The following is a 26092-nucleotide window of genomic DNA, read 5'->3' on the forward strand; positions in this document are numbered from 1 at the left end:
CTCAGTCCAAAGGTAGCTCTAAAGCCCTGAATAGCTCTTCTCTGCTCTTCATTTTTGCATTTTTTCCTCACAAGCAAGTATTTAAAGAGCCCCTTTTGTCCTTCGAGGCAGTCCTTTGAGAACTGAACATGCCAAAATAATTTTTGGTTTTGTTTTCAACCCCACGCCCCGGGGTGGTGCAGCTGTACGAGAATGCTTGGCATGTCATGTCACGGGCTGGATTTCAACAGACACTTGGTTAAAGATGTAGCTGGCGGGCAACCCAGGATAAAAGTGCTGCTCCTGGGAAACTGAGAATTTCAGGAGGAAAAATCCCAGGAAAATCTCTGGAGACTCCCCTTTAACTTTAGTGACATGAACATATACAAAAAGAGCTGCTATTTTCCAATCTATAGTGTTATTGTCCAGAACAGTTGATTCAATATGGTGGTTAAAAGTGAAGTTGACACCCATTTATGAGACCTGCCATTATGTAGTCAGAACCAATCCTTGTTTATAGGTTTAACTTTAGAGTTAGAATAAATAACCGGCCAGCATGTACAGCAATGTCAGTGCATTCTGAGACTTTTTTTCTAAATGTTGCGTGCCCTATCGCTTATTTTCCCTCCAACTCTTCATCAGGCTTTATCTCCCTGCTGCCCTATTCCGGTTGCAAGTGAACAGCTTATCCCCAAAGCCATTTATTTTTTTTTAATTTTGGAGAAAATAAACTGCTTTGCACCCAAATCAGTCACTCAATCTTTTGCTTATGCTTCCTGCTTTTCCAAGGATTTTGGATTTCCTTTTTACGTCTTTCATATTATCATGACTGCTGATGAAAGACTCTGTTTTTCCATCATGCCTCCTATTAGATGATGGAATATGTGAGAAAATGTAAAAAAAAAAAAAGTTCTGTCAGAAGCAGCAAACATAATGGACAATTGTCAGAGTTGGATAGGTCATCTGTGTCAGAGCAATGTGGGAGTTTATCATTGTTTCTTCTCTCTCTGTCCAAATGTCAATGTGTGGGGCTGCACACCTGCAGATAAGTAAGTTTTCCCATACTGACAAACATCGCCATTCCCTAAGCAATTTCTGTTCAAATATTTGTTTTCGTACACAAAAACGGAAGTAAAACTTGGACTTGGAAAAAAGTTTAGTTCAGTCCAGCCTAATTTGAGAAAGACAAATCAGGTACTAATAATTCTAAAACTGTTATTTCTGATAGCTGGATGAAGATCTTTGTTTTGGTTCGATTCCTGCACCCAGGAAGACTTTCATGATTGCTTTTCTACTCTATTTTATTTTATATTTAAATTTTTTATCTTTATTTATTCACTTAATTCTTTATCCATCTCATTTTTTATTCTAGGATTTCTCTCACTGCAATTTTTATTATTGCTGTTTTTTGCACTGTCATGCTAGTGAGAAACAACATCTCGTCTCACCCGTGTATTTCTTCGCAAATACTGTGTGTGAAATGACAATAAATCTGGAATCTTAATGTCTGAGACTCCACCTCTTTGTAATTCCTGTTAATTATTATCTGTTTTCTGTACGTTACGACAGATTGGTTTGTCTTTGGTTTTAAAGGTATGGAAATACTTCATAAATCACAGTTTTGTGGTCAGTCTTTGTTGAAGGAAAAGCTGGGTTTCATGTTTCAGTCTTTTCAGACCCTGCAGTCCAACCAACAGGAGCTGGAAGGTGTGGCACTCACCCACTGGAGAATTTTAAACAGAGCTCCCTCGCTTCATTCAAATATCAATTTGCCGAAAATTAGGTTTCCACTGAATTTAAAATGCTGGTCTCCCAAGTTAATGAACAGATTTCAAATATTGACTTATTTTCTCTAGAAAGAAGATATTGTATTACTTCCTCTGTTTTAATCTCAGCAATCATTTTAGGGTGCCACCTCTATTTCAGGCTTTGATTTTCAATATTTTTTTGTTATTGTGGTTTGGAATGATCAAATCAAAGAAATGTTGTAGATGTGAAAGCTCACTGATAAGACAGAACAGTTTCTCATGCATAAAATAAGAACTAAATAGATGTTTGCTCATTTTGAATGACTTTATTTAAATTGGTCTGCAATTTGTCTTGTTTTTTTTTTTTTTGGGTTACATACATAAATTTGCTTTTTTTAAATGGAGTCACACATCACAATAGGACACAGAAAAACAGCAAAATGTGTCGTTTTTATACATGCAGGATGATTGCCACAGCTGTTAAAAGATAGCTTTGCGTAATGCATTCTGCTTTTCCAAGTATGGACACTGATACTGTTTACATTTCAGTGAGGTAAAAAAGTACTTATCAGTCACTGATACTGCAAGTTGTCCCACTTTAAAAGATGAGTTTGATCTTTAAAGTTCCTCATTGATGCACTTTAGTTGAGAGAGACAGAATGTAAACAAAGAATTCAGGAAGTCTCTTTGTATTATTTTGTATGATTTATAGATCTTCAGCGGGTTTGCACTGTAGCTTCTATTTTGGTCCATTCTTCCATGCAGATCTTCTCAAGAGTTTAAGATTTTTTTTAGGGGCCTGTTGCTGGGCAACACAGACTTTCAACTCCATCCACAGTTTCTTTATTGAATTTAGGTCCAGAGACCACACCAGAACCATAAAATGCTTTCTGGTGCCATCTTCATGCTGGAAGATCCGGGCACTTTTCATCTTCAACGCTCTCAATGATCGAACCTGCCCCCCCCCCAAGAAAAAAGAAATCTCAACATAAATGGTCCGATTCAACATTTCCTTCACACAGACCTGCTTTTCTGCCCCCTTTGCAGAACAGCAATCTTAAAGCATGATGTTTCCACCACCATGCTTCACAGTGGGTAAGGCGTTCTTGGGCCGTGTCAGCATTCTTTCTCCTCCAAACACGGCAAGTTGCACTTATAAAAGCATTCTTAAATCATGATCTTCACATGAAAAATGTTCAAATCCTCCTCTGGATCATCCAGATGGTTTCTTATGAACTTTAGACGGGCCTGGACAAATGCTGGCTTAAGCAGGGCGACCTTTGGATCACTGCAGGATTTTAATTCATGACATCATGTTACTGATACAGACTTATGTCACTGTGGTTCTAGTTCTCATGTCATTGACCAGTTCCCTTGTGTAGTTCTAAGCGAGGTCTTTTATACAGATAACCAGTTCGAATAGGAGTCAGTAAAACAGGAAACAAGTGGAGAATAGAAGAGCTTCTTAAAGAAGAATAGGTCTGTGAAGGACTATATTCTTGTTTGTAAGAGCTAAATATTTATTTTCTGAACCACTGTACACATAAATTCTTTTAAAAATCATATAATGGGATCTTCTAGATTCTATCTCTCGCAGTTTAAGTTTATCTATGATGAACATTACTGACCCATATTTTTAAGTGGAACAGTTTACAGAATCAGAGACTGTCAAACACTTTTTTCCCCTTCATGCATACAAGCTATCTTCAACTACATTGACCAAAAATATAAACGCAACATTTTTGCTATTGCTCCCATTTATTATAGTATGAACTCAAAGATGTGAAACATTTTCCACATACACAAAATAACCAGTTCTCTGAAATATTGTTCACAAATCTGTCTAAATCTGTGATGGTGAGCACTTCTCTTTTGCCAAGACAATCCATCCCACCTCGCAGGTGTGCCATATCAAGATGCTGATTAGACAGCATGATTATTGCACAGGTGTGCCTTAGACTGGCCACAAGAAAAGGCCACTCTGAAATCCACAGTTGTATCACACAGCACAATGCCACAGATGTCGCAAGTTTTGAGGGAGCGTGCAATTGGCATGCTGATAGCAGGAATGTCCACCAGAGCTGTTGCTAGGGAATTGAATGTCCATTTCTCCACCAGCCGTCTCCAAAGGCGCTTCCGAGAATTTGGCAGCACATCCAACCGGCCTCACAACCGTAACCACACCAGCCCAAGACTTCCACATCCAGCATGTCCACCTCCAAGATTGTCTGAGACCAGCCACTCGGACAGCTGCTGAAACAATCGGTTTGCGTAACCACAGCATTTCTGCACAAACTGTCAGAAACCGTCTCAGCGAAGCTCATCTGCATGCTCGTTGTCCTCATCAAGGTCTCGACCTCACTCCAGTTCGTCATCGTAACCGACGTGAGTGGGCAAATGCTCACATACGATGGTGTCTGGCACGTTGGAGAGGTGTTCTCTTCACAGATGAATCCCGGTTTACACTGTTCAGGGCAGATGGCAGACTGCGTGTGTGGCGTCGTGTGGGTGAGCGGTTTCCTGATGTCAATGTTGTGGATTGAATAGCCCATGGTGGTGGTGGGGTTATGGTATGGGCAGGCATATGTTATGGGCGACGAACACAGGTGCATTTCATTGATGGCATTTTGAGTGCACAGAGATACCGTGACGAGATCCTGGGGCCCATTGTTGTGCCGTACATCCAACATCACCTCATGTTGCAGCATGATAATGCACGGCCCCATGTTGCAAGGATCTGTACACAATTCTTGGAATCTGAAAACATCCCAGTTCTTGCATGGCCAGCATACTCACCGGACATGTCACCCATTGAGCATGTTTGGGATGCTCTGGATAGGCGTATACAACAGCGTGTTCCAGTTCCTGCCAATATCCAGTAACTTCGCACAGCCATTGAAGAAGAGTGGACCAATATTCCACAGGCCACAATAGACAACCTGATCAACTCTATGCAAAGGAGATGCGTCACACTTCATGAGGCAAATGGTGGTCACACCAGATACTGACTGGTTGTCTGAGTCCCCTGACCCCCTCAATAAAACAAATAAAACGTCACGGTATCTCTGTGAGTTCAAAATGCCATCAATGAAATGCACCTGTGTTCGTCGCCCATAACATACAGTATGCCTGCCCATACCATAACCCCACCACCACCATGGGCTACTCGATCTGCCGAGCTGCCAAATTCTCGGAAACGCCTTTGGAGACGGCTTATGGTGGAGAAATGGACATTCAATTCCCTAGCAACAGCTCTGGTGGACATTCCTGCTATCAGCATGCCAATTGCACGCTCCCTCAAAACTTGCGACATCTGTGGCATTGTCTTGTGTGATACAACTGAAGTTTTCAGAGTGGCCTTTTCTTGTGGCCAGTCTAAGGCACACCTGTGCAATAATCCTGCTTTCTAATCAGCATCTTGATATGGCACACCTGTGAGGTGGGATGGATTGTCTTGGCAAAAGAGAAGTGCTCGCCATGACAGATTTAGACAGATTTGTGAACAATATTTCGGAGAACTGGTTATTTTGCGTATGTGGAAAATGTTTCACATCTTTGAGTTCATACCATAAAAAATGGGAGCAATAACAAAAGTGTTGCGTTTATATTTTTGGTCAGTGTACTTTTGTGTACTTTTTGTACAATAAAATACTCTAATTTTTTAAAGGGTCAAAAGTCTAGAAATATTATTCGAAAACGATTTAGAGTTGAAAAACAAATTCACATACCCAGTTTGATCTACTGTAGCTCAGGCTATGTAGAAACAAGAATACTGTTTAAACACTGGGATGTGTGAGCCGAATTTAAATTACTTCAAGCATTTCTTTAAAACCTTTGTAGCATCTTTTATAAACCTTGGCCTCTGTAACCATGACCCTTTTGACTGTATGTGGTTATCCTTTCTCAGCTCTGCATCTTCAACTTTTCAGTCAGGCATATTCAAAAAAATAAAAATCCCAGATTATCTTTAAATCTTGACTTAAGTCAAGTCAAACTTTTGTTTTTTTTCATAAGTTAAGGTCTTTTCATTCATCATAAACCAACTAATACTAAGATTGAGGTCTGAATACAGGCCCCCCAGGGAAAAAGACAACTCTCACCAACCTGACTGTTGGTAAAACGTCACCACAAAAGGATGCTAAAGGCTCCTTTTTACATTATATAGTCCTCTAGAATGGACATTTTTAAACTTTTGCGTAAAATAGATTATTTTTCAAGTGCACGTTGACAAAATACATCAAATAACAGAGTTTTAAACCCATGGTCCAATACCAAAAGCTCTGTCACTGTGCAACATTTTGCTCATTTGTAGGCATTTCTATTGAAATATTAGTAAAATGATTGTTAAGAGTTTTTTAAGGCAAATGTGATTGTAGAATTGCAGTGATATGCTAATGTATTTAGTCAAGAAATGATATTTGGTTAATAAAATCAAATAGCTTGGTAAATGAAAGAACTGAGTTCATTAGGGTACAAACATCTTAAAGACCCACTCTGATCATCTTTTGATCTATTTTAAAAGTATTCCCAGTATTTTTTTTTAACTACGATGACACCGTGTTTAGCCAAAATTTAAAAAACCTGCGTTGTTTTCTAGGACATAGTTTCTGCAGACAGGCAGTAGTTCATTAGTTAACACGCTCTTACAGCCCCTCACACGGCCAACTTAACATTAGCAATGCAACAAAAATGGCGAGCAATATTGTAGATATCCAGCCGTACAGTTTTGAGCCAGATTCCAGTTTAATAGATCACATGGATCTATTTGTCTGCAAGTGGATGCATCAGAATTGAGAGGACCATGGAGGTTGGGGCCCTCTGATTGTAGCTTCTACGTCACACTTACAAGCTTTTTAAAACGGCATATTTTCATCTGCTCCTGATTCACTATGTTTTGAATAAATGTCTCCCATCATCAGAAAAATGCCATAAGAACATGATTAAAACACCATTTTCATTGGAGTGGGTCTTTAATAAGATATTTAAAATAAAACTTTTCTGAAGTAAAAACCCTGAATGATTTATCAAAATGATGTTATTTTCTTATGTTTTCAAAAATATGACATACCCAAAGGAGAGCCAAAGAAGAACCTAACCTGGATTAGGTGCTTAAATTAACTCTTCTTCATTGGGGCGCTTTCACAGCAGGGCAGTCTGGTGGACTTGGTTCCCTTTGGATGAGAAACATTCCCATCTGCTTTTGATGTGGTTTTCTTTCTCCCCTATTATCTCAAAAGCAGTACAAACCCTCCTAGAAGGTCACACAGTTAAAACAGCTGCTGTTAGGCGACAGTTTTGCCCGAAATGAACAATGACCAGGAAGATAGAAGTAAAAAGAACACTGACTACTCTTGACAGTTTTCTTACTATCATATTATTGTATGATGCATGGGACTGTCCTTTTTCACCACATGAACACATTAGAAAATCTTCAATTTTTTCAAGATTTCTTTCAAGGCTTTTCTTAAATTTCTTGTTGTGGGCCCCTTTTTTAAATGTAAAATGCATTACGCGCAAACTCCTGCTCTTTGGTCAGTTTGATATTTCGTCTGCTCTTTAAGGCCGTGTCACACAGCCATTACGTACATTTAGCTCCTTTTCCACTTATGAAATTTTCTTTTTTTGTGATACATGTGCGATGAACGTAATCCACAAGTTTTTTCTTGCATTAATCAGTTGTCGATGTGCGCAGATGTCCATTGAGGGTTTAGCCAATGGGTCTTTATGTGAATTCAGTTTTGAGCTGTTCAAAAATTTTGGTCGATTGAGAATGACGCAGTTTATGCATATTTTACGTGGTTTATACGCAATTATTATGTTAATGTTTGTGGCTTTCCACAGCCTTTCCAGTGGTTCATCCATATCAAAAACCCACAGCTGTCACTTTAATGTGATGTCTCTTTTACATTGAACCCCAGTGGTGACAAGGACACAACATTCGTACAGACCTGGAGGGGATGGGAGATGGTGGGGGGATGAATATTTTCCCTTATTCAACATTTTATATACACCCAACAATCACATATCCCACAAAAGCATTGTTCTTGCACTCCATCTGTTATTTCCTGATTTTCTTTTTTTGATGTATGAGACTTTATCCCCGGGCTGCTTACATAAAACTTTCTAATAAAGCATGACTCAGCTGGAAGCTTTCTGTTTCAATTTCTGCTCCTTCAAAATCCACTTAACTGCATGGATTAAAATAAAATGGGACACAAGCTTAAACAAAATTAGACATCAAGAGAATTATAAACGTCTGAGGCCTGACAGGAGTTTAGCTGAGTCTCTGGTGAAGGATTCACGGCTGGGGTTTTGTCACGTCATGAGTTTTGCTGAAGAGCCCTGCTCGGCGTTGTCCGACCGCCTCCATCTTTTGGAGTTTCAGGTCCCATTTCAGTCTATACCTTTAGAGGAAATCGGGTTGTTGTTTATCGACAAGCTGTTGAACCGTCACCTCTGCGTACGTGGATCCAGTTAGGATGCAGGCAGTGTTCTGGGGTGATGCCAGTTGGCACAGCCCTGTGTTCTCTGTACAGTTCAGACACGCCCCGTAGCTCTCCTGCTGTCCGTTTGAAAATCTGGTGGAGGCGGTTATGTCCTTGTTTCGCCGTGAGTCAGATCCAAAACGTTCCTGCGGCTGCGGGCTCCCCCTGTAGATCATATGTCGCAGCAAAGATGTGTCTCTGCATAAGCACTCACGGAAATTGGGCTTGCACAGCAGGTAGACCATGGGGTTGTAGATAGTTGAAGACTTGGCAAACACGGCAGCTAGGGCAAAGGCAGTAGGAGGGACTTGTGTGGCATCTCCAAATGCAGCCCACATGGCAATGACAGCATAAGGAGTCCAGGCACCCAGGAAGCCTATGCACACTGCTACTGAGAGCTGTAGAGAGAAGGCATGCACATTAAAAGATGAATTCATTTCACTGCAAAAATGTCTTACACCTGTGCAGGTCATATCATCTGACCTTCACAATGAGGGTGTGAGCATTGGTAGTCTTGGTTTGTGGTGACACATGCTGCTGGACGGCCTGACGTGACCCCCGAACAGTCAGCAGGATGAAGGCGTAGGAGAGGAAGATGATGGTACACGGCAGGGCATAGCAAAAGATAAAAAGGCAGAGAATGTAGGACAAAGCCCAGAGCTCATGGTTGGGTGCATGCCAGTCGATGCAGCAGGCCGTGCCATAGGGTTCAGCACTGTAGCGCCCCCACCGGGCTAAAGGCCCCACGGCAAACACAGATGCGTAGCACCATACTCCAGCCACCAGGAGGCGAGCATGAGAAAAGGAAAATTTGTTACCTGAGTTGGACGATAGAGAAAGATGGATCAACTTTTGGTGTACAGTAACATCATGCTTGTCGCAGTATCAGCTCCTCACCGTGATTTGGGAAACAAACTTTAAGGCAGCACACAAGAGACAGAGCTGTCAGGTTTGTCAAGCTGCTGAGGCCAAACAACACCCCGCACATGGCATAGAGCTGGCAGGTTATCTCTCCAAACAACCACCTGTGCTGGGAAAAAAGTTCAACAAATTACCTGTCGCAGTGAATTCATAAAGTGCTTTTTATTCACATTTATGATCTATATTTGGGTTAATTCTCCTTGTCTGATGGCAGTTATCCATCAAAGCACATCCCTTACTCTCTGAATATGAAATTGACTCTAAAATGACACAAACTGCCCACCAAAGACCCACCTGTGAGAAAAAGATGATGGTATCGCCAACGGAAATAAAGAGAGGGTCATCCCAAGGTCACTGATGGAGAGATTGATGATGAAGAACTCTGCCGGTTTAAGGGTTGACCGCTTGTGATAGGCAACAAGTAACAGAGTGCAGTTGCCCACAAGGGACAGGAAACCTGTGCAAAAAGAACAGCTGAGCAGGAAGCACATAAAGTGGGCAAAACTTCAGCGTAGCAGCGATGGGCTCGATGCGTGCACTCACAGAATACGCTGTAGAGCGAACCCATGAGGATGTCGTGCTCTCTGGAGATGCTGGAGGCAAACAAAGAGGAGGTGTCTGAAACATTTCCCATCTGAAAGGAAAGCGGATGCACACAACTAATTACCTAAGGACCTGGCTTAAATTGTTTGAACCTTTGACTGAAAGTACGTGGTGAACTGAAGCTGTCAATTTAAAGAAGATTCAAAAGCTCCAGTTTGGAAAAAAGAAGAACATTTATAGTTGAACGTTTTTGCCTAATTTTTGTATTGCAGTTTAGGGTTTACCTAGTAACTTTGCCTAATAGTAGCTAAACCTCACAGACTTGTAAAAAAATAATGATTCTTTTGCAAATACAAATCTAAAAAGTTAGAAGTGAACTTTATAGATCAGACCCCTCTGAACTGAGCAGTGTGTGGATGTGTGTGTGAATGGGTGTATGGGACTGTGACTGTAAAGCGCTTTGGGCCTTCGAGGAAGGTAGAAAAGCGCTAAACAAGTATACGCTACTTACCATTTTCTCTATTCTTAGATTACTAAAAAAAGAAATTCAGAGGAGCATCTTTGTGCAAAGGTTAGGGGCGGAGCATAACTTTGACCCTTTTGACCTGTAGGGAAAAGAAGGCAGCCTCTTTTAAACTCATGGGCACAATACAAAGGTACAGATGGAGATGTAAACAATTTGAAACCATACAGCAAATTAGTGAAAATGTACAAACGAAAAAAAAACAAAAACAATGAACGATGTTTTGAACAAATGCACCAAAAAAAGTTATGTTTGTTGTATGGACTTAAATTTAGATTCACATAGTTAGATACATTTAAAATTAGATACAGCCAGGGAAGATTTAAGCTATAATCTTAAAAAACATTCAGCAGAGATTCAATAAAAAAGTGCAACAATAGAAACAGTAGGTGACACAACAAACTTTTCTTAATTACAATAACCAATGAGCTACCAAAGAATCGATGTAGAAGTTATACACAATTTTTTTTTTACCAAGGTCCTTGTTCATTCTATCTAATCTTCTCCTTGTGTTATAAAATAAATTTAAAAAAATTGGGAAGATTGGATTTTTTACAAATTTCTCATTCAAATTGGCTCCCAGATTCCCACGAGCTGCGCGCACATGCATGCTGAGGATGCGGCCCAGCCTCAGCCCCTCAGTTGCCCCGAGGTAAATTGAGTTTGAGACCCCTGCTTTAGAGTAATCAATCAACCCATGAAACACGTTTTTGGACTGTGGGAGGAAGCCAGAGTGCGCGGAAAACACACATACATGAGGAGAACGTGCAAGCTCCATACAGAAAGGTCCCAGCTGGAATTCAGGGCCTTCTCACTGTGAGATGAGAGTGCTAACCATTGCACGACTGTGCACCCCACAGCATTCATTTATAAAGTAGGTTCTACTTATTAGTATTATGGACAGGAGCTGGAGAGAGTCCAGTTTAGGGACCACAATGATTCAACTCTGCTTTCAGCAGGTCCTCCTGCTGGCCTCATCAAAGCTGATGCTCAGTCTGTTTTTGCTTGCATGTGAGTGTGAAGTGGCTAGGATGAGAATTAGTACCTCATTAGGGTGGCTTATCCTCGGCATGTAGGCAGTGAACTCATGCCCAAGTGGAGATGTTCAAGTATTTGGAGGTCTTGTTCATGACTGAGAGAAACTTACAGAGATAGACTGACGGGCAGATTGGTGCAACGGTTGCAGAAATGGAGTCCCTGAATGGATCTGTCGCAGTGAAGAAAATGTTTTTCTGGTCGATCTACGTTCCTCCCCTCAATGTTTGTCACGAGCTTTGAAAAATGATCAAACCAGATGAAAGAATTTTCTGGCTTGGCTCTTCCTCAGCGTTTGGAGGAGAATCTCTGTCATCTGGGTAAGCAGTAGAGCTGCTGCTCCTCCACATTAGGAGAAACCAGATGAGGTAGCTCAAGCACACATGCCTGCTGAACACTTAACAAGAGTAGGAAGATGTTCTGAGCATGTCCCACTGTGAGAGGCCAAAGGGAAGACTTAGGATACAGGGGGGCATAATGGCTCCTGGCTAGGCTGAGGATGGCTTTGGGTCTCTGGTGACACTGAAGTAGGTGTCTCTGGAGATGGAGGTCTGGGCTTCTCTACTTAGACTGCTAAGTAGTCTACGTCTAGCCCATAACCTATATCTTCAGATAAGCTGAACAAAATAATCAATGTTTTACAGCAGTAATGAGTTAATGTTGGTATTGATCCAGGTGACAAATAAAATACATTTTTGATGATTGAGTTATTGAGTTATTGAAATCGTGCTTTAATTCCCATCTTTATGCTTGCATTAGTCAGGCTTTGCTAAACATGTTCTGAATTGTTAAAAGAGTTTTAAAATTCCTTGATTTTCAGGTATATTTTATTATTCTGGTCTTTTTTTTCTACTTGGTTATTCTGTCCCTGCTCTCTGGTTTGAAGTAAAGTTCATCACATGTGTTTTTTTTCTATAATTGATTACTTTCAGCACATGTCGTGTCATGGTTTCAGGTTCTGAAATCCTGGTCATGACTCCTTTGGTTTCTCCCACTCATATTTCAGTTTAGTCGTGTTGGTTTTTGGGTTGTGTTCAAGTTCTGTCAGGTTTTAGTTCTTTAAGTATACATTTTTTTAGTAAGTCTGTAAGTTTTTAGCCAGACTCTGATCCTCCCAAATTTTAATGCTTTGGCAACCACCAAAGCATAACAACACGTGTATTCTATTGTCTTTGTTTGGTCAGAACAAAGATATGGTGAATTTAGGTTCTAAATGACCTTAAAGCAAAAGTGTAAAGTTGCATATCTGAAATGCTCTGGGAAGTTGGAATAGAGCATAAACAGAGTCCTGGACAGGAAATAAGCACACTGGCTTAAATATTTTAAGAGTTTATCTAATTGCTGTGTATACAACATATATTCAGCCAAGTGTTCCCAGAAAATAATTATTGCCTAATTAAATCTTTCTGCCAATGATAAAATATAACATGAAAACCCTATAAATGGTGACAACCACTGCAAGTATCTTCATCATTACTGTACCCCATTGTACTTACTGGTAAATTCATGTGTGTGTTTACCACAATTTTTCATTTTGTCTAAAATTTTGATTTAATTGGCTCTCGCTTCTATTCTGCAACAGAAACAATCCCGTTTCACCCTCTTTGAAGATGTCCAAATAAAAAATTCAAAGTGGCTCTCTATATCCAGAGTCAACAACAAAGTGATGAAAACATACACGGACAGTGCACTGAAGTTGGAAGTTCTCAAAGCTGGACCCAACAAAAGTTTCTCAGTCTTTTCCCACAAACCTTCTCAATAAAAGCAGAACTTACAAGATTCACCATTGGAATTTTTTTAGCACAGATTTACCGTCATGATTGTAAGTTTTTACTCTTTATTCTTTTTAGTGGCTGTACATTAAATGATCCTTTTTGGGACCTTAAATAAACACAGTCCAGACTCTTTTTATCAACACGTTTGAAACGTGGGGCAGAACAAAATGTGCGTTTACCCGAGTCAAAGGTAAATTCCAACAACATTCGAATTGGTAAGTAAATTGAGTCATTTAAAAATGAATATAAGAAGAGAAGATCTTTTCTGTTAAAATTTAAGTGTTTTTTTTTTCACGAAATAATGAACAGATGTGTAGCTGCAAAACTTTATAGGAATCTCATAAACACTGTTTTAGAAGAAAGAAATAATTAAAGTTATTTCTGTCACCACAAATAGCTAGTTTTAATTAGTTAAGCTGCCATGTGAACTAGTAAAGAGCTAGTATTTAAATAAAAAAAACCCTGAAAACTACAATAGTAGCAGCTCTGGTTAAAAGTAGTTGGCTCCCTTCATCCCAGCTATTTTTAAACTAGTTGATGATTGTTGTTCAGATCAAGTTGATTGATAGGTGGAGGAAGAACTACATAAGAAACCCGGGAGAAAATCAAATTGCAGCGACTGATGTGAATAAATATTCTTGGACGTCTATCAGAAACGACATAAAAGTATCATTGGCTCTCAAGGACTTCCAGGCAATCAGACAGGATGAAGAAGGAGGCTTCATTACAATGCAAGATGGCACGGCAGTCAGTGACGACATGTCCAGTCAGCCTGCAGAGTCTAAGCAAGCCTATCAGCTTTGATGCCACTACTGTGTCAGCAAAACTCATGAAGACAAAGTACCTAGAGAAATACAAATTCTTAATTTCACTAACTCCCCTCCAAGCTGGATATGTATTCAGAGAGCTCATCTTCTCAGTCCATCCAACTGAAGCAAATAAATGTCTGTCTGGAATCGGTTCCACTCAGTTCTGCTTGTAATTGGCTTAAGGTAACATGCTAGGAAAACTATAAATGAATCTTAATATTAATTCGGTTCAGACAGATGCTGGAATCCACATCACTAGTGTAGCGTCAGAAACAGCAATATCAGTTTCACAGGGATTTATTAATCATTTCTTATTCCTTCTCTTTTCTGTGACCTCATGCATTTTTGAATATAAATACATAAAGACAAGTGTTTTCCTATCAGAGTCTATTTTTCAAAATGTTCAGAAAGATTTTCCCAAGGAATATTTTATTTAAACTGTACAGAAAGTGCTACATGTGTGTTTGGATGATCTATAGAAGATGACAAAGATGATAAGTTAAACCCCGAATTCCTATATGCCCCGCATGAAGCTGTGAAATCGGGGAAGATCTTTTTTTCCCCGTGTTAAATGCTGTTAAAAAACAAATCAAAGTTGGGGAAGACTGGTAAGGTTGAAGTAAGACAGTTTTCCTTCATGATCATCTTGTTCATGGATTGATTTAAACAACCTGTCCAGTTCCAGCCCCAGATAATCATTGACTCTCTGCCACTTTTTTCTGTAGATGTGGGATAGACTGGCTAGTTGGTCTTTCCAAAACCAGAGATTTCAAAAGCTAGAAAAAAAATGTCCTTAGTGCTACTTTTCAAGTACTGGAAACTAGTCTCATGAGAGAAGGATCATAAAGTGCTTATGAAAAAATATATAAAATATAAATTTTACTTTATTTATCCCACAATGGGGAAATTGTTCTCCGCATTTGACCCATCCCCTGGGGGAGCGGTGAGCTGTAGACGAGCCCATGGTCAGCCATGGTAGCCATAGTGGTTCGCAAATTTAAGCTCAATTGACTCTTTTTTTCTATTGTTAAAATAATTTATCTAAAAAATCAATTGGAGGTCACTAAATACAACAAGGATTAATACTAATGGTTCAATGGATTATAAGGCAGGTTTTCTACTTTGAACCAATTCAAGAATTTTAAGTGGGCCTTATGGTTCAAAAAACAAGCCAAGGGCCACTTATTGATTGTGTTTTAGTTAGTTGGATTTATGAATTTCTGGCCAAATAGCACCACAAAAGGTATAATAAAGTGTTTTATGTATAATTTTTTCCCCTCGCTGCACTACCTACTACTACATTTACTGTGTGGGATGATCTTATGTGGCACAGGGTGTCTTTTATTTTGAAAGGAAGTCATGTGAAGCTCTGTCAAAAGGTATAAACTATTTCATGTTTTAAAATTTTCTCTTCATATTTAATTTATGCAAAGAATTAAATATTTTGTTATGTTTATCATGACACTGTTATGTGTCATTTGCCCCATGAAAACAGAAGATATCCGCAAAATAAAAGTGAAAACATTTCATAAAGTACAAGGAAATGTCAGATACACATTCCAAACAAACACATATTTACATAACCATTGCAAATTGTGATGATGGCTTAGTGACAGTGATAATGTGGTTTAGAACAGTATGGAACTGTATAGTTTAATGGCTGTCGGCACAAACAAGTTTTTGTGGGTCTCCGTGGTGCATTTAGAAAATATTAGTCTGGCTTAAAGTGCTCCTGTGTCTCATCAGGTTGTCATGAAGTGGATGGAAGCTGTTATTCTGCCAAGCTCTTAACTTTGACAGCATCCTTCTGTCCAGTAGCTCAGTGAGAGCATCCAACCTGATTTATCACTTGCTTTCCTGATCATCTTGTTAAGTATGTGGGTGTCTGCTGCTCTCAGTCTTCAGAACAGCAATCAGAAGAGCGCTTACAAGTTTGGTCTTTTATAGCATGTCAGTGTGCTCTGGCAGATACAAGAGCTTTCTCAAATAAAAAAGGTGACTTCGGTCGATCCAGTTTTTTGTCAATCACAATTCCTCAACTCTGACCTGTGATTCTGGAGAGAAAATGGAGTGATTTTGCCTTGACCCTTCTGAAAGCCCCTTTAGCCAAAATCTAAAAACCGGTGTCGTTTTATAGGACATAGTTTCTGCAGAGCGGCAGGAGTTCATTACAAATTCACCTCTGAATTGTTTACAGCTTACATTAACCTAACATCACCGGTGCAACAAAAATGGCAAACAATATTGTAACTATCCAGTCGTACAGGTTTGAGCCAGAAGCCAGCTCAAATGAGGAGAACAAGTGGTTACATCCGAACGGAGAAGAGCAGGGAGCTTGTGGCCTGCTGATTGTATTTTATATGTAAAAAAACAGCATTTTTGTCGTCTGCACCTGATTCACAATGATTTCAATAAAGAAATGCACAAAAACGCAATCTTAAGCTTATTATTTTTGTGTACTCTCCATCATCATAATTATTCAGCAATATGAAAAACACCAAAAACAAATTTTTTTTTTCTTTTTTTTTCTTTTTTTTTCTTTCTACTTTTTATTCTTTTTTTTTTTTTTTTTAACCCCTGCTGTGACTGCGGCGTCGACCCCCGGGGGGCCAGGCCACGCGCCAACTACCGGCCACGGGCGAAACACCGGCCACGGGCAGACGACCCCAGGCCCCAGAGCCCCAAGCCCCCCCCCCAGCCCCCGCCAAGGCGACCAGCCACCCAGCACGGCACCCGGCCGCCGTTCCCGGTCAGCCGCACTGCCTACCCTGCGCCCAGAAGGCACCCGCCCAGGAACGCCTGCCAAGTTGCCGGCAGAGTGTGCGCCCCCACCACCACCCCACCCAGGCAACCAGAGCCCCGAGCCGGGAGAACGACAGGCCCGGCAGAGCCCACCCCCCCAAACCCACCCCGGCCCACCCAACCAGCCAGGACCCGGCTCAACCTATCACCATCCCACCCCCACTAGGTGATGTGACTAACCAGCTGGAGCCAGGGAGAGTCTGAAGCCGACAGGTTTTTTGTGGAGGACATTATCTCTGAACTAATATGGTCTGACATGAGGTTTCTGTAGTGGTTGATGCTAAGATTATTTTTAGATTTCCAGTTTAGGAGGATAGTTTTCTTTGCGATACATACAGCGGTGAGAACCATATAAGCCTTGTTAGATTCCATGTTGATGTTATTCAGGTCACCTAATAAGCAGAATTTGGGGCAAGCAGGAATCTTATGATTAAACCAGATTGATAAATCCTCACAAACCTTACGCCAGAATGATTGGACAGGTGGACAGACCCACAGGGCATGCAAATAGTCGTCTATGTTGTTACCTATGCACTGTGTGCATATAGCAGACTGATTGAGACCCATTTTAAATAACCTCTGTCCGGTGTAGAGAGGTCTGTGGAGAATCTTGTATTGAATAAGTTGCAGATTAGGGCTTTTGGTCATATTAAAGGCATTCAAAAGGATCTGTAGCCAAAATTGATCACTAAAATTCAATGATAGCTCAGACTCCCATTTTGTCATGGGTAAGTAAATGGTTTCATCTATGTCTGATAACATCTTATAAATTTTGGAGGTGAGTTTGGGATTTCTAAGGTCCATGAAATGTGTTACTGTAAGGGGAGGGTCTAGGTCTATTTGGGTCAGGCAGTATTTAGTGCTTATAGCTGATTTAAGCTGCTGATATTCTAGAAATTTGTTTATATTAATTCCATAGGTTGAGGATAACGTTGAGAGGGACATAAATTTTCTATTCTGAATTATATGCTGGAACTGCTGGATTCCTTTGTTCTTCCATGAAGCAAAATGAATCATGTTTTTGTTAATCAAAATGTCAGGGTTATTCCAAATGGGGGTAAGTTTACATGGAAATAATGTGAGGTTGTTTTTTTTAAGAAAATCCCACCAGGCTGTTAAGGATGAGCTGATGTTTAAACTTCTGAAGCATTTGTGTTGTTTAATTTTAGAACTGAAGAAAGGTAAATTAGAAATATCTAGGTTATCACAGAGATTTTGTTCAATGTCTAGCCAGGATTCATCCAGCACACCAGGATTCAGCCATTTTTGTACATAACACAATCTGTTCGCGGAGTAGTAGTCCTGGAAGTCTGGAAGGCCTAGTCCTCCTCTATCTTTAGGTTTTTTAATAGTTTTTAAACTAATCCGTGGGGGTTTACCTTCCCAGAGGTATTGGGAAATGAATGAGTCTAATGATTTGAACTAAGTAGTTGGAGGTTTGGAAGGAATCATTGAAAATAGGTAGTTAATTTTTGGGAGAATCATCATTTTTATGGCTGCAACTCTCCCGATTAGAGAAATGGGTAGAGTTTTCCATCTAGTGAGATCAGCCTCGGTTGTTTTAAGTAGTTGGGTGTGGTTTAGCTTGAGTAGATCAGAAAGCCTAGAGGAGATATTTATACCTAAGTACTTTATGTTGCCTGTTTGTATTTTAATAGATGACGGATTTAGATAATTGCAATTAATTGGTAGAATTGTGCTTTTAGACCAGTTTATGGAGTATTCTGAGACTGAGGAAAATCTATTAATTAGGGAGATGATTTGGCAGATGGAAGATTGTGAATTAGGAGTAAATAGTAAAACATCATCTGCATAAAGACTTATTTTGTGTTCTAAATTTTTGGTTTGAATGCCTTCAATGTCTCGACTTTGCCTAATAGCAGCAGCTAGAGGTTCAATAAATAGTGCAAATAAAGACGGAGATAGTGGACAGCCTTGTCTGGTTCCTCTTTGTAAATTAAAGCTTGGAGATGTTTGATCATTTGTTCTGATACGAGCATTAGGAGAGGCATATAGTATTTTAATCCAGTTAATAAATGATATTCCAAAGCCAAATTTGTTCAGGGTGGCTATTAAAAATTTCCAGTTGACCCGATCAAATGCCTTTTCTGCGTCCAGTGACAAAATGGTTGCTTCTCGGTTGTTGATGGTTGTATAACCTATGAGGTTGATTAATCTGCGCATGTTGGTAGATGAATGTCTACCCTTTATAAAACCTGTTTGGTCAGGATGTATTAGAGAGGGAACTACCTTCTCCAGCCTTCCCGCCAAAGCTTTGCAGATTATTTTAAGATCTGCATTAATCAGCGATATGGGTCGATAGCTGGATGGTGATGTGGGATCTTTCCCAGGTTTCAGAAGTAAGATTATATTAGCAGAATTCATATTTGGAGGTAGATAATTGTTGTCCTTAATTTCTATTGTCATTCTGAGAAAAATGGGAGCTAAGATTTGCCAAAACTCTTTATAAAATTCTGCTGGGAAGCCGTCTGGTCCTGGGGCTTTTTTACTAGGCATGTTGGTTAATGCTTTATGTAGCTCTTCTTTAGTAAAAGGGGACTCCAGGGCTGTGATTTGTTCCTCTGTTGGTCTAGGCAAATCTATGCTATTGAGAAAACTGTTGATGTCATTGTCAGAAGGATTAATTTGGGATGAGTAGAGAGATTGGTAAAAGTTTTTAAAAACAGAATTTATTGCAGCTGGATCATGTGTTGCATTTCCTGTTAGGTCTATGACTGATGAAATAGTTGTCTTCTCTTTGTTTATTTTGAGTTGATTTGCCAAATATTTCCCAGATTTATTACTGTGATCAAACCTCTCCAAGCGTAGTCTCTGTAATAAAAACTGTGTTCTTTGATTAGTTATTTCATTTAATTCGATTCTTACTTTCCTTATTATTTTTTGAGTGGGTCTTTAGATAGATAGATAGATAGATAGATAGAATTTATTCTAGACTCTTAGTCCAATCAATAAAAATAAGTACACAAACCCACTACACTAAAAATGCCCAATGTCACAAGTTAAGGTTACAATAGTAAAAAAATAAAATCTATAAATAATAAAATATAATTACTAAATAATAAAAAAATATATAATATATATATAATAAATAATATATATATACTCTCATCTTGTCCATAAGTAACATTAAATTTAGTGTCATACGCTTCCAGTCAAATTTGTGTAAACAAAAGGGACTGTCTTTTCATTTGTCCTTGTAACTAATGCTTTTGTTTTATATGTGTGTATATATATATGTATTATATATGTATATATATATGTATAAAGATATATATATATACACACATATATATATATATATATATATACACATATATATATATACACATATATATATACATATATATATATACACATATATATATACATATATATATATACACATATATATATACACATATATATATACACATATATATATACACATATATACCACACGACACTGCCTGTAAATATTGGCGTCATCTGACATCTTTAAGCCACCAATCCTAATAGTGACAGTCTTTTTGTTGATCTTATACAATAGTTGTTTGGTAATATCTGAAAGTGCTGCATTCATTGGGACCTTTGGAGAGTCGTTCTTCTTCAGTCTCTGCTGCTTGGTCTAGTTCCTGGACCGCCGCCGAAGAAATTTGGTGAAAGAGTTCTGAAAATAATTTTTAATTCTCTTCCAGTAAATCTGGAACTAAAGCCCTCACTTAAACACGAACTTTAACTTTTTTTGGCATATTAACCCATTTGTCTGTTTTCTAAAACCACTGAATTTCCAGACTGATGTATTTAAAACTGTTTGTACCTTTTGGGGGGGGGCTAAACCATTAATGTATTTTATTTAGCTTCATAAATGTTTGTAATCCCTACAGTGCCAATAATCTCTTTCTGTGTTGTGCTCTGTATGTCTACTTCTCAATGAAAACCCATCAAACTCGGCAGTCAGGTCTGCAGAAAGCCCATTTTATCTCACTCAGTCCCTTGGAGACAAACTGTCAAGCTTGGAAGGTTTGACCTTGTATTAGATTAATCAAACTTTTTGTTTGGATACGATGTCTTTCAGTTTTATTTTTTCATTTTTAAACCTCTAGGACTGAAGAGTACTCAGAAGAGAAGCATGTCCCCTCTTTTCATGTCCACCATAATTGTATTTGTCTTAAATGATGATTACATGTCTTTACTGTAGGTCTTTTTTTACATATAAGAACATCATAACCAAACCGGAGGTACAAAACCAGAATTTAAGAACACCAGAGAGCACCAAAAAAAAGCTTAACCACTGAACTCAGCCTTTGGTCTTCTGGGACAGCCTTTGTGACCGACTGATGCGTGACACTGCCGTCATGATGCCTCTAAATCTGTCTACATTGGTCTCCTGCTCAGCTCAGATTAATTGTTCGCCTTTCACAGAGCGACAGGAATTATGACCTCCAGATTGTGTGGAGGGACATAAACCATATAAAGCGCGCTGACCTGGCTTATGTACCCATCTTTTTTAATTTTGACGGACATTCAAATTTGATCCTCCTTTGCCCTGACCCCGCTTTCAGCATGTAATTTCACTGCAGGGGAAGATTTACAGTTATCTCTGTGGACTGTATGGCTGTAGTCAGCAGAACGAGTAATCGTCTGCCACCAGTTTTGCTGCCGCATGTCATCAAAATGTTGATAGTTGTGACGGCGCTGAAAATAGGACTGTCACTCACAACCATTAAATGTTTGTAGTCAGCGGAGATGAGCAGCCATTTAAAGGTTGACAGGCATGTCAGGGATTCCGAGAGTAACAGAAACAGAGCACGTGCTGATGTGCCAATGTCATGCTGTCTGTCTCTGTATGCCCACTGTATTTATACTGTATTCATGGTTTACATACAGTTTGGTCAGAGAATCTCTAACTGAACATCGTTTTTCCTTCCTGACCATAACATCATTGTTGCCCCTGCTTCTGTGGTGTTTTTTTCTCTCCGCTCCCTCCATACCCTACTGTCACATCCATGCGGGGAGCTCCTTGTATACATGCCTTTGACATATAGAATATTTGTGTTCCAGGACATGGTGTCACATTGCATCTTGTTCGCTTGGCTTGATTGGTTAGCTCCGCCACTTGAGCAGTAGTATCGCTTTTGTTTGTTCATTTCAAGGCTGCACACAAGGATTTGCGATAACAGAATTTAGAAAGACAGGCTGACAGTCAACAGTGGGTAGTAATAAAATACCCTTGAGTAATACTTTGAGAGAGAGTAGGTTTTAGAGCACTGTGTTTTTTATTTTTTTGGGGTAGATTTGGAGCATTGGTAAAAGCTTTACCTTCACTTGGTTTTATTGGGCTACATTTGTCTCATTTCATTTATCTAGCAGGAATATTATTTTAATGCTACCAGGATCTGATTTTAATTTCCTGTTAACCTTTGTTATTTTGGGGAAAGAAATGTTTTTGTCTGTTTGATGCATCAGGTTTTAATAAAAAAATCAGACATTGCGTCAAACTTTCATTAAGCTTAAGAGCTGCTTTATTAGCCAAGTCATTACTTGGTTTAGTACCTTTTTTTTAACTTGCAAACATTATTTTGAAATAAATCTACTCTGACTTGAGTACAACTTAAGTATTCTTTTAAGACTCACCATTAATATCAATTGATGACCTTCAACAGAAGTGCCCTCAAGCTTGCTTATCAACCCTTACCAGGACCTGTTTCAGGTTTTGCATATCCAAACCCAAACTGGACTTTGAGCCATTAAAGTTTATTCAATTATCAACAACATTAGTAGGATTCAATTAATTTCCAAGGTCTCCCTGTAGCCCCTTTGTCCAAACATTGTGGCCTTAACCACCAGAAAAAGTTCTGCTTTGTCTATCCATGTCTGTATTGACAAAAGAAGATGGTGCTCTCCACACTGTTTAATGCAGAATCCTGTCTGCAGTGTTTGCCTGTGAAGTTTGCCATGCTAATTGAAAACCCATCTTGTCAGCTGTTTCACAGGCAAAATTGCATATTTTCTTTTCCTACTTAGAAAATCATGAAAGCTCTTATTCGTGCTTCAGCCAACAAACTTCAGTGTTTGATGTGCTTAATCCTCATGCAGTGCTTTGAAAGCACATAACTGCTTCAGATCTTGTAAATGTGCAAATCATACTCTGACATCTGTGCAGAGGAAATCTTGTTCACAGCCTGTGATCATTGGTGTTCCTACTGGTGGGTGCGCACCCCTGTTGCGAATCATTGATGTAGCACATAGGAGGCTTCAGTCATTTTAAGAGTGTTTACAAACTGTACTTCAGTCACTAGATAATTTTGTTGCATATCATTATTTTACCTCAGATGTCAAATTTACTAGGATAAGAAATGGCTTTTCTCTATCTGTAGATACTTATAATAAGGATTTTCTAGAATGTAACAATTGTTTTACCACATTTCAGCTTGTTGCACAGTTTAAGAATCATACAATTATTTTGTGCTTTCATATAGATGACACAAAAAGTCATTTTTACAATTATTGAAAGTAGCAATTTAAACACAGGAAAGCAACTGTTGCTTTACAACCCAACAAATCATTACAGCTTCAGTTCAGATTTCTTTTAGCCATCTCTTTGAATTTCCGCTTTTAAGTTTAAGGTTCCATGCCTTTTGCAATATTTAAAAGGAACGGTGACACACATAAAGCGGAGCGCGAGGCACATCCCCAGAGGTCCTGCCGAGACCTTTGAGAGATTAAAGCCGACTATTTTCGCCCTCGCTGCCTCCTCGTCTGAGATTGACTGACAGTGACAAGCGCGTGACATCACAGAACAATATTTACACCAAGTTTTCACAGCACGACCGAGCCGTTGGAGGCAACGTTGGGCAAGCATGCTGAGACATTTCTTATATAATGAGTGTGCGGGGGGGGGGGGGGTTAAGTGCACCAGACGTGATGTGTTTAAGGTGATGAGTCTTAAGCTGCATTTATTTTTGTGGTGGAGTCTAGTTTAAACTCTAGTTTTAGTCAAGAACCAAAAAAATACAAACAAAGAATTGCTAGATCTTTGCCTGTTTCTTTGTGTATTGTTGTTTCCTTTTTTATGGGCATCTGTAAAACGTCATGAGTTTCATAATTAATCCTTCAAGAAAGGTTTTTTTTTAAAAAAAAATAGGCAAGTTGTGAAATTTGTCTTCGAGCTGTACATGATAATCAAAGGTACAAAAAACGGAGAGAAAAGGCAAATAACCATCTGTTTGTCCTCAATTCAAAGCCCGCCTTCAAACATCTTTTTTCATTTGTTATTCACCTTTGGCTCTAATCTTCAGTCGACATGATCCTCTTTTGTAAAATGAAGTTGTACCCCACAGAGAGAAACACTCTGAGGTTGTGAAAGGCTGTTGCGCTAACACATTGATTTTCTGTTTGGAAGCTACAGTGAGAGCCCCCCCCCCCCCCCCCCCCCAAAAAAAAAATAATTAATAAAAGATCCCCACATGTGTTGGTGCAGACAGCAACAAGAACAACAGGCATCTTAAAAACAATGTGCAGCCAGCTGAATGAGATAACAGGCTGCCATGAAGACTGCCATCCTTGCGATGGCTTCCAAGAGAAAGCGGTCATTTGTCAACAGAGGAGGATAATCAGAAGACAAGATAATCCTGCCAGAGACTCCACAAGTCAGCTGTGAGGTCTCTGCTCTCACTCAATTATCAGCATCACAGGTTGAACAGTCTGTTTTTTCCCTTCCCTGATTTAGCATGGGAATGTTGACTTCATGCCCATTATAAAATGATTTCAAAATAATCACTGTGGAGGGAGAAAGTGAAGAGAAAAGACCTCTGCAAAGACTAGAAAAGGCAGAAATAACGTCCTAGGTTGCCTTTCGTTTTATTCCCACCATTTAAAGTACCCAATTTAACAAAAACATCATGATGGATCATCCCACTTTTTATTAAATGCCATGGAAACAGACACCCGACTGCTGCACTGCTTACCTTCCAGGGAAGAGTGGCTTGTCCTCACTCAGACTCATGGAGGCCAGGTTAGGAACTGGACACAGAGGCGAGGACCTTAGCCATCCACTGTGAGACAGAAGAGAGCCACAAGCAGAAAGGAGAGGTGGGAGCACTGAAGAGTCCGTTCAAGGTATCCTCGTCTGCACTCACAAGCAAGGGGTGGGGTGGGGCAGTAGGACAAGTGCTGGCTCCGTCATGCTGCATGTGCAGTCATCATCCTTGTGGACATGCACCGAGCAGCACTGATGTGCAACGAAAGGCAGGCCAGAGAGGGAGGAAGAGGGGAGGGAAAGGGATCAGCATAATACTGGGAAGATCTGAGTGTCACTGATGACTCAAAGTACCATTCCCCACCCCTTCTTCTCTCTTCACTCTCATCAACACTAGTTTAGAACTCACACCCCAATGTTTTGGTTTGTTCCAACACTTTACTCTCTGCTGCTCAAAAATCAAACTCAAACACAGTGTCAGCATCCATAACAGCTATCATGGTTGTTTTACTATCACCTGTTGCTGATTCCTTCAGGCGATCTTCATTATCTATTTAAATCAAATCAAATCAAAATTTATTTGTACAGCACTTTTACAAAGCGAGCTACTCAAAGTGCTTTACATAAAAAACATAATCAAACTTAAAAACAAAAGGACAAGACAAACAAATATTTTGTTTAAAACCCGCACAATGCCCCCCCCCCCCCCCCCCCCACACACACACACACATACACACACCATGATAAAAAGAATGATAAAATGATGCAATGTGGAAACCTGGCTTTGTACTGAAGTGGGGAAACGATATTTTGGAGACATGTCCACATCAGTGACCCCCCACTCTAGTTCACAGGACCCCCCAGATCTAGACACAGCCAGACCTGGGAGATCCCATTGCAGTGACCCTGTTCACTGACAAGGGTCAGTCACCGATTATCATCTCACTTTAGTTGACTGAGTCGCACCAAAATATTTTCTCAATTTTTCAGCTTTGGCTATTGTTTTATCAGATTGGAGTATTCTTCTGACTACATTTCAATAAGTATGCATTGATATTTGCCTTCCCTGCAACAGACTGGCGATCTTTCCAGGGGGTACTCTGGCTTTGCTCAACAGTGGCTGGGATAGGCTCCAGCAACCACATGACCCTGAAAGGGAGTAAGGAGGTTTAGAAGATGAACGGATGGACGTTTGCATCCCCTGTGTCAAAGTGTCCTTGGGCAAGACACTGAACCCCACATTGTTTGTAGTAGTTATAGGTGGCGTGATTGCGTGAATGTGTGTGGGTTAATGGGACTGTGGACTGTAAATAGCTTTGGGCCTTCTAAGAAATTAGTGAAGTGCGGTATGAGTATACACCATTTACCAATCAAGAAAAGTAGATGACTACACTGAAGTTTTAAGGCTCACTATAAAGTGGTACATTAATTTTTAACTGGAAGATTAACAGAATGTGTGTACCTTTCGGCATATCCCATGAGGGGTTGCCACAG

At 39.7% G+C, this 26092-nt stretch overlaps 1 protein-coding gene across 1 annotated transcript; it reads right to left on the reverse strand.

Annotated features, from left to right (window-relative positions):
- Positions 1–7590: 7590 nt before the first annotated feature.
- Positions 7591–24954, reverse strand: LOC101173391 (opsin-5-like). Its single transcript, XM_011477489.3, has 6 exons — positions 24588–24954; positions 9677–9767; positions 9428–9590; positions 9110–9237; positions 8696–9030; positions 7591–8610 (listed from the first exon to the last, which is right to left on the reverse strand). The coding sequence occupies exons 2-6, from the start codon at positions 9765–9767 to the stop codon at positions 8134–8136; spliced, it is 1194 nt and encodes a 397-aa protein (XP_011475791.1). The 5' UTR covers positions 24588–24954; the 3' UTR covers positions 7591–8133.
- Positions 24955–26092: the final 1138 nt, after the last annotated feature.

The sequence above is a fragment of the Oryzias latipes genome, chromosome 7, assembly GCF_002234675.1.
Source record: "Oryzias latipes chromosome 7, ASM223467v1".
NCBI lineage: Eukaryota > Metazoa > Chordata > Actinopteri > Beloniformes > Adrianichthyidae > Oryzias > Oryzias latipes.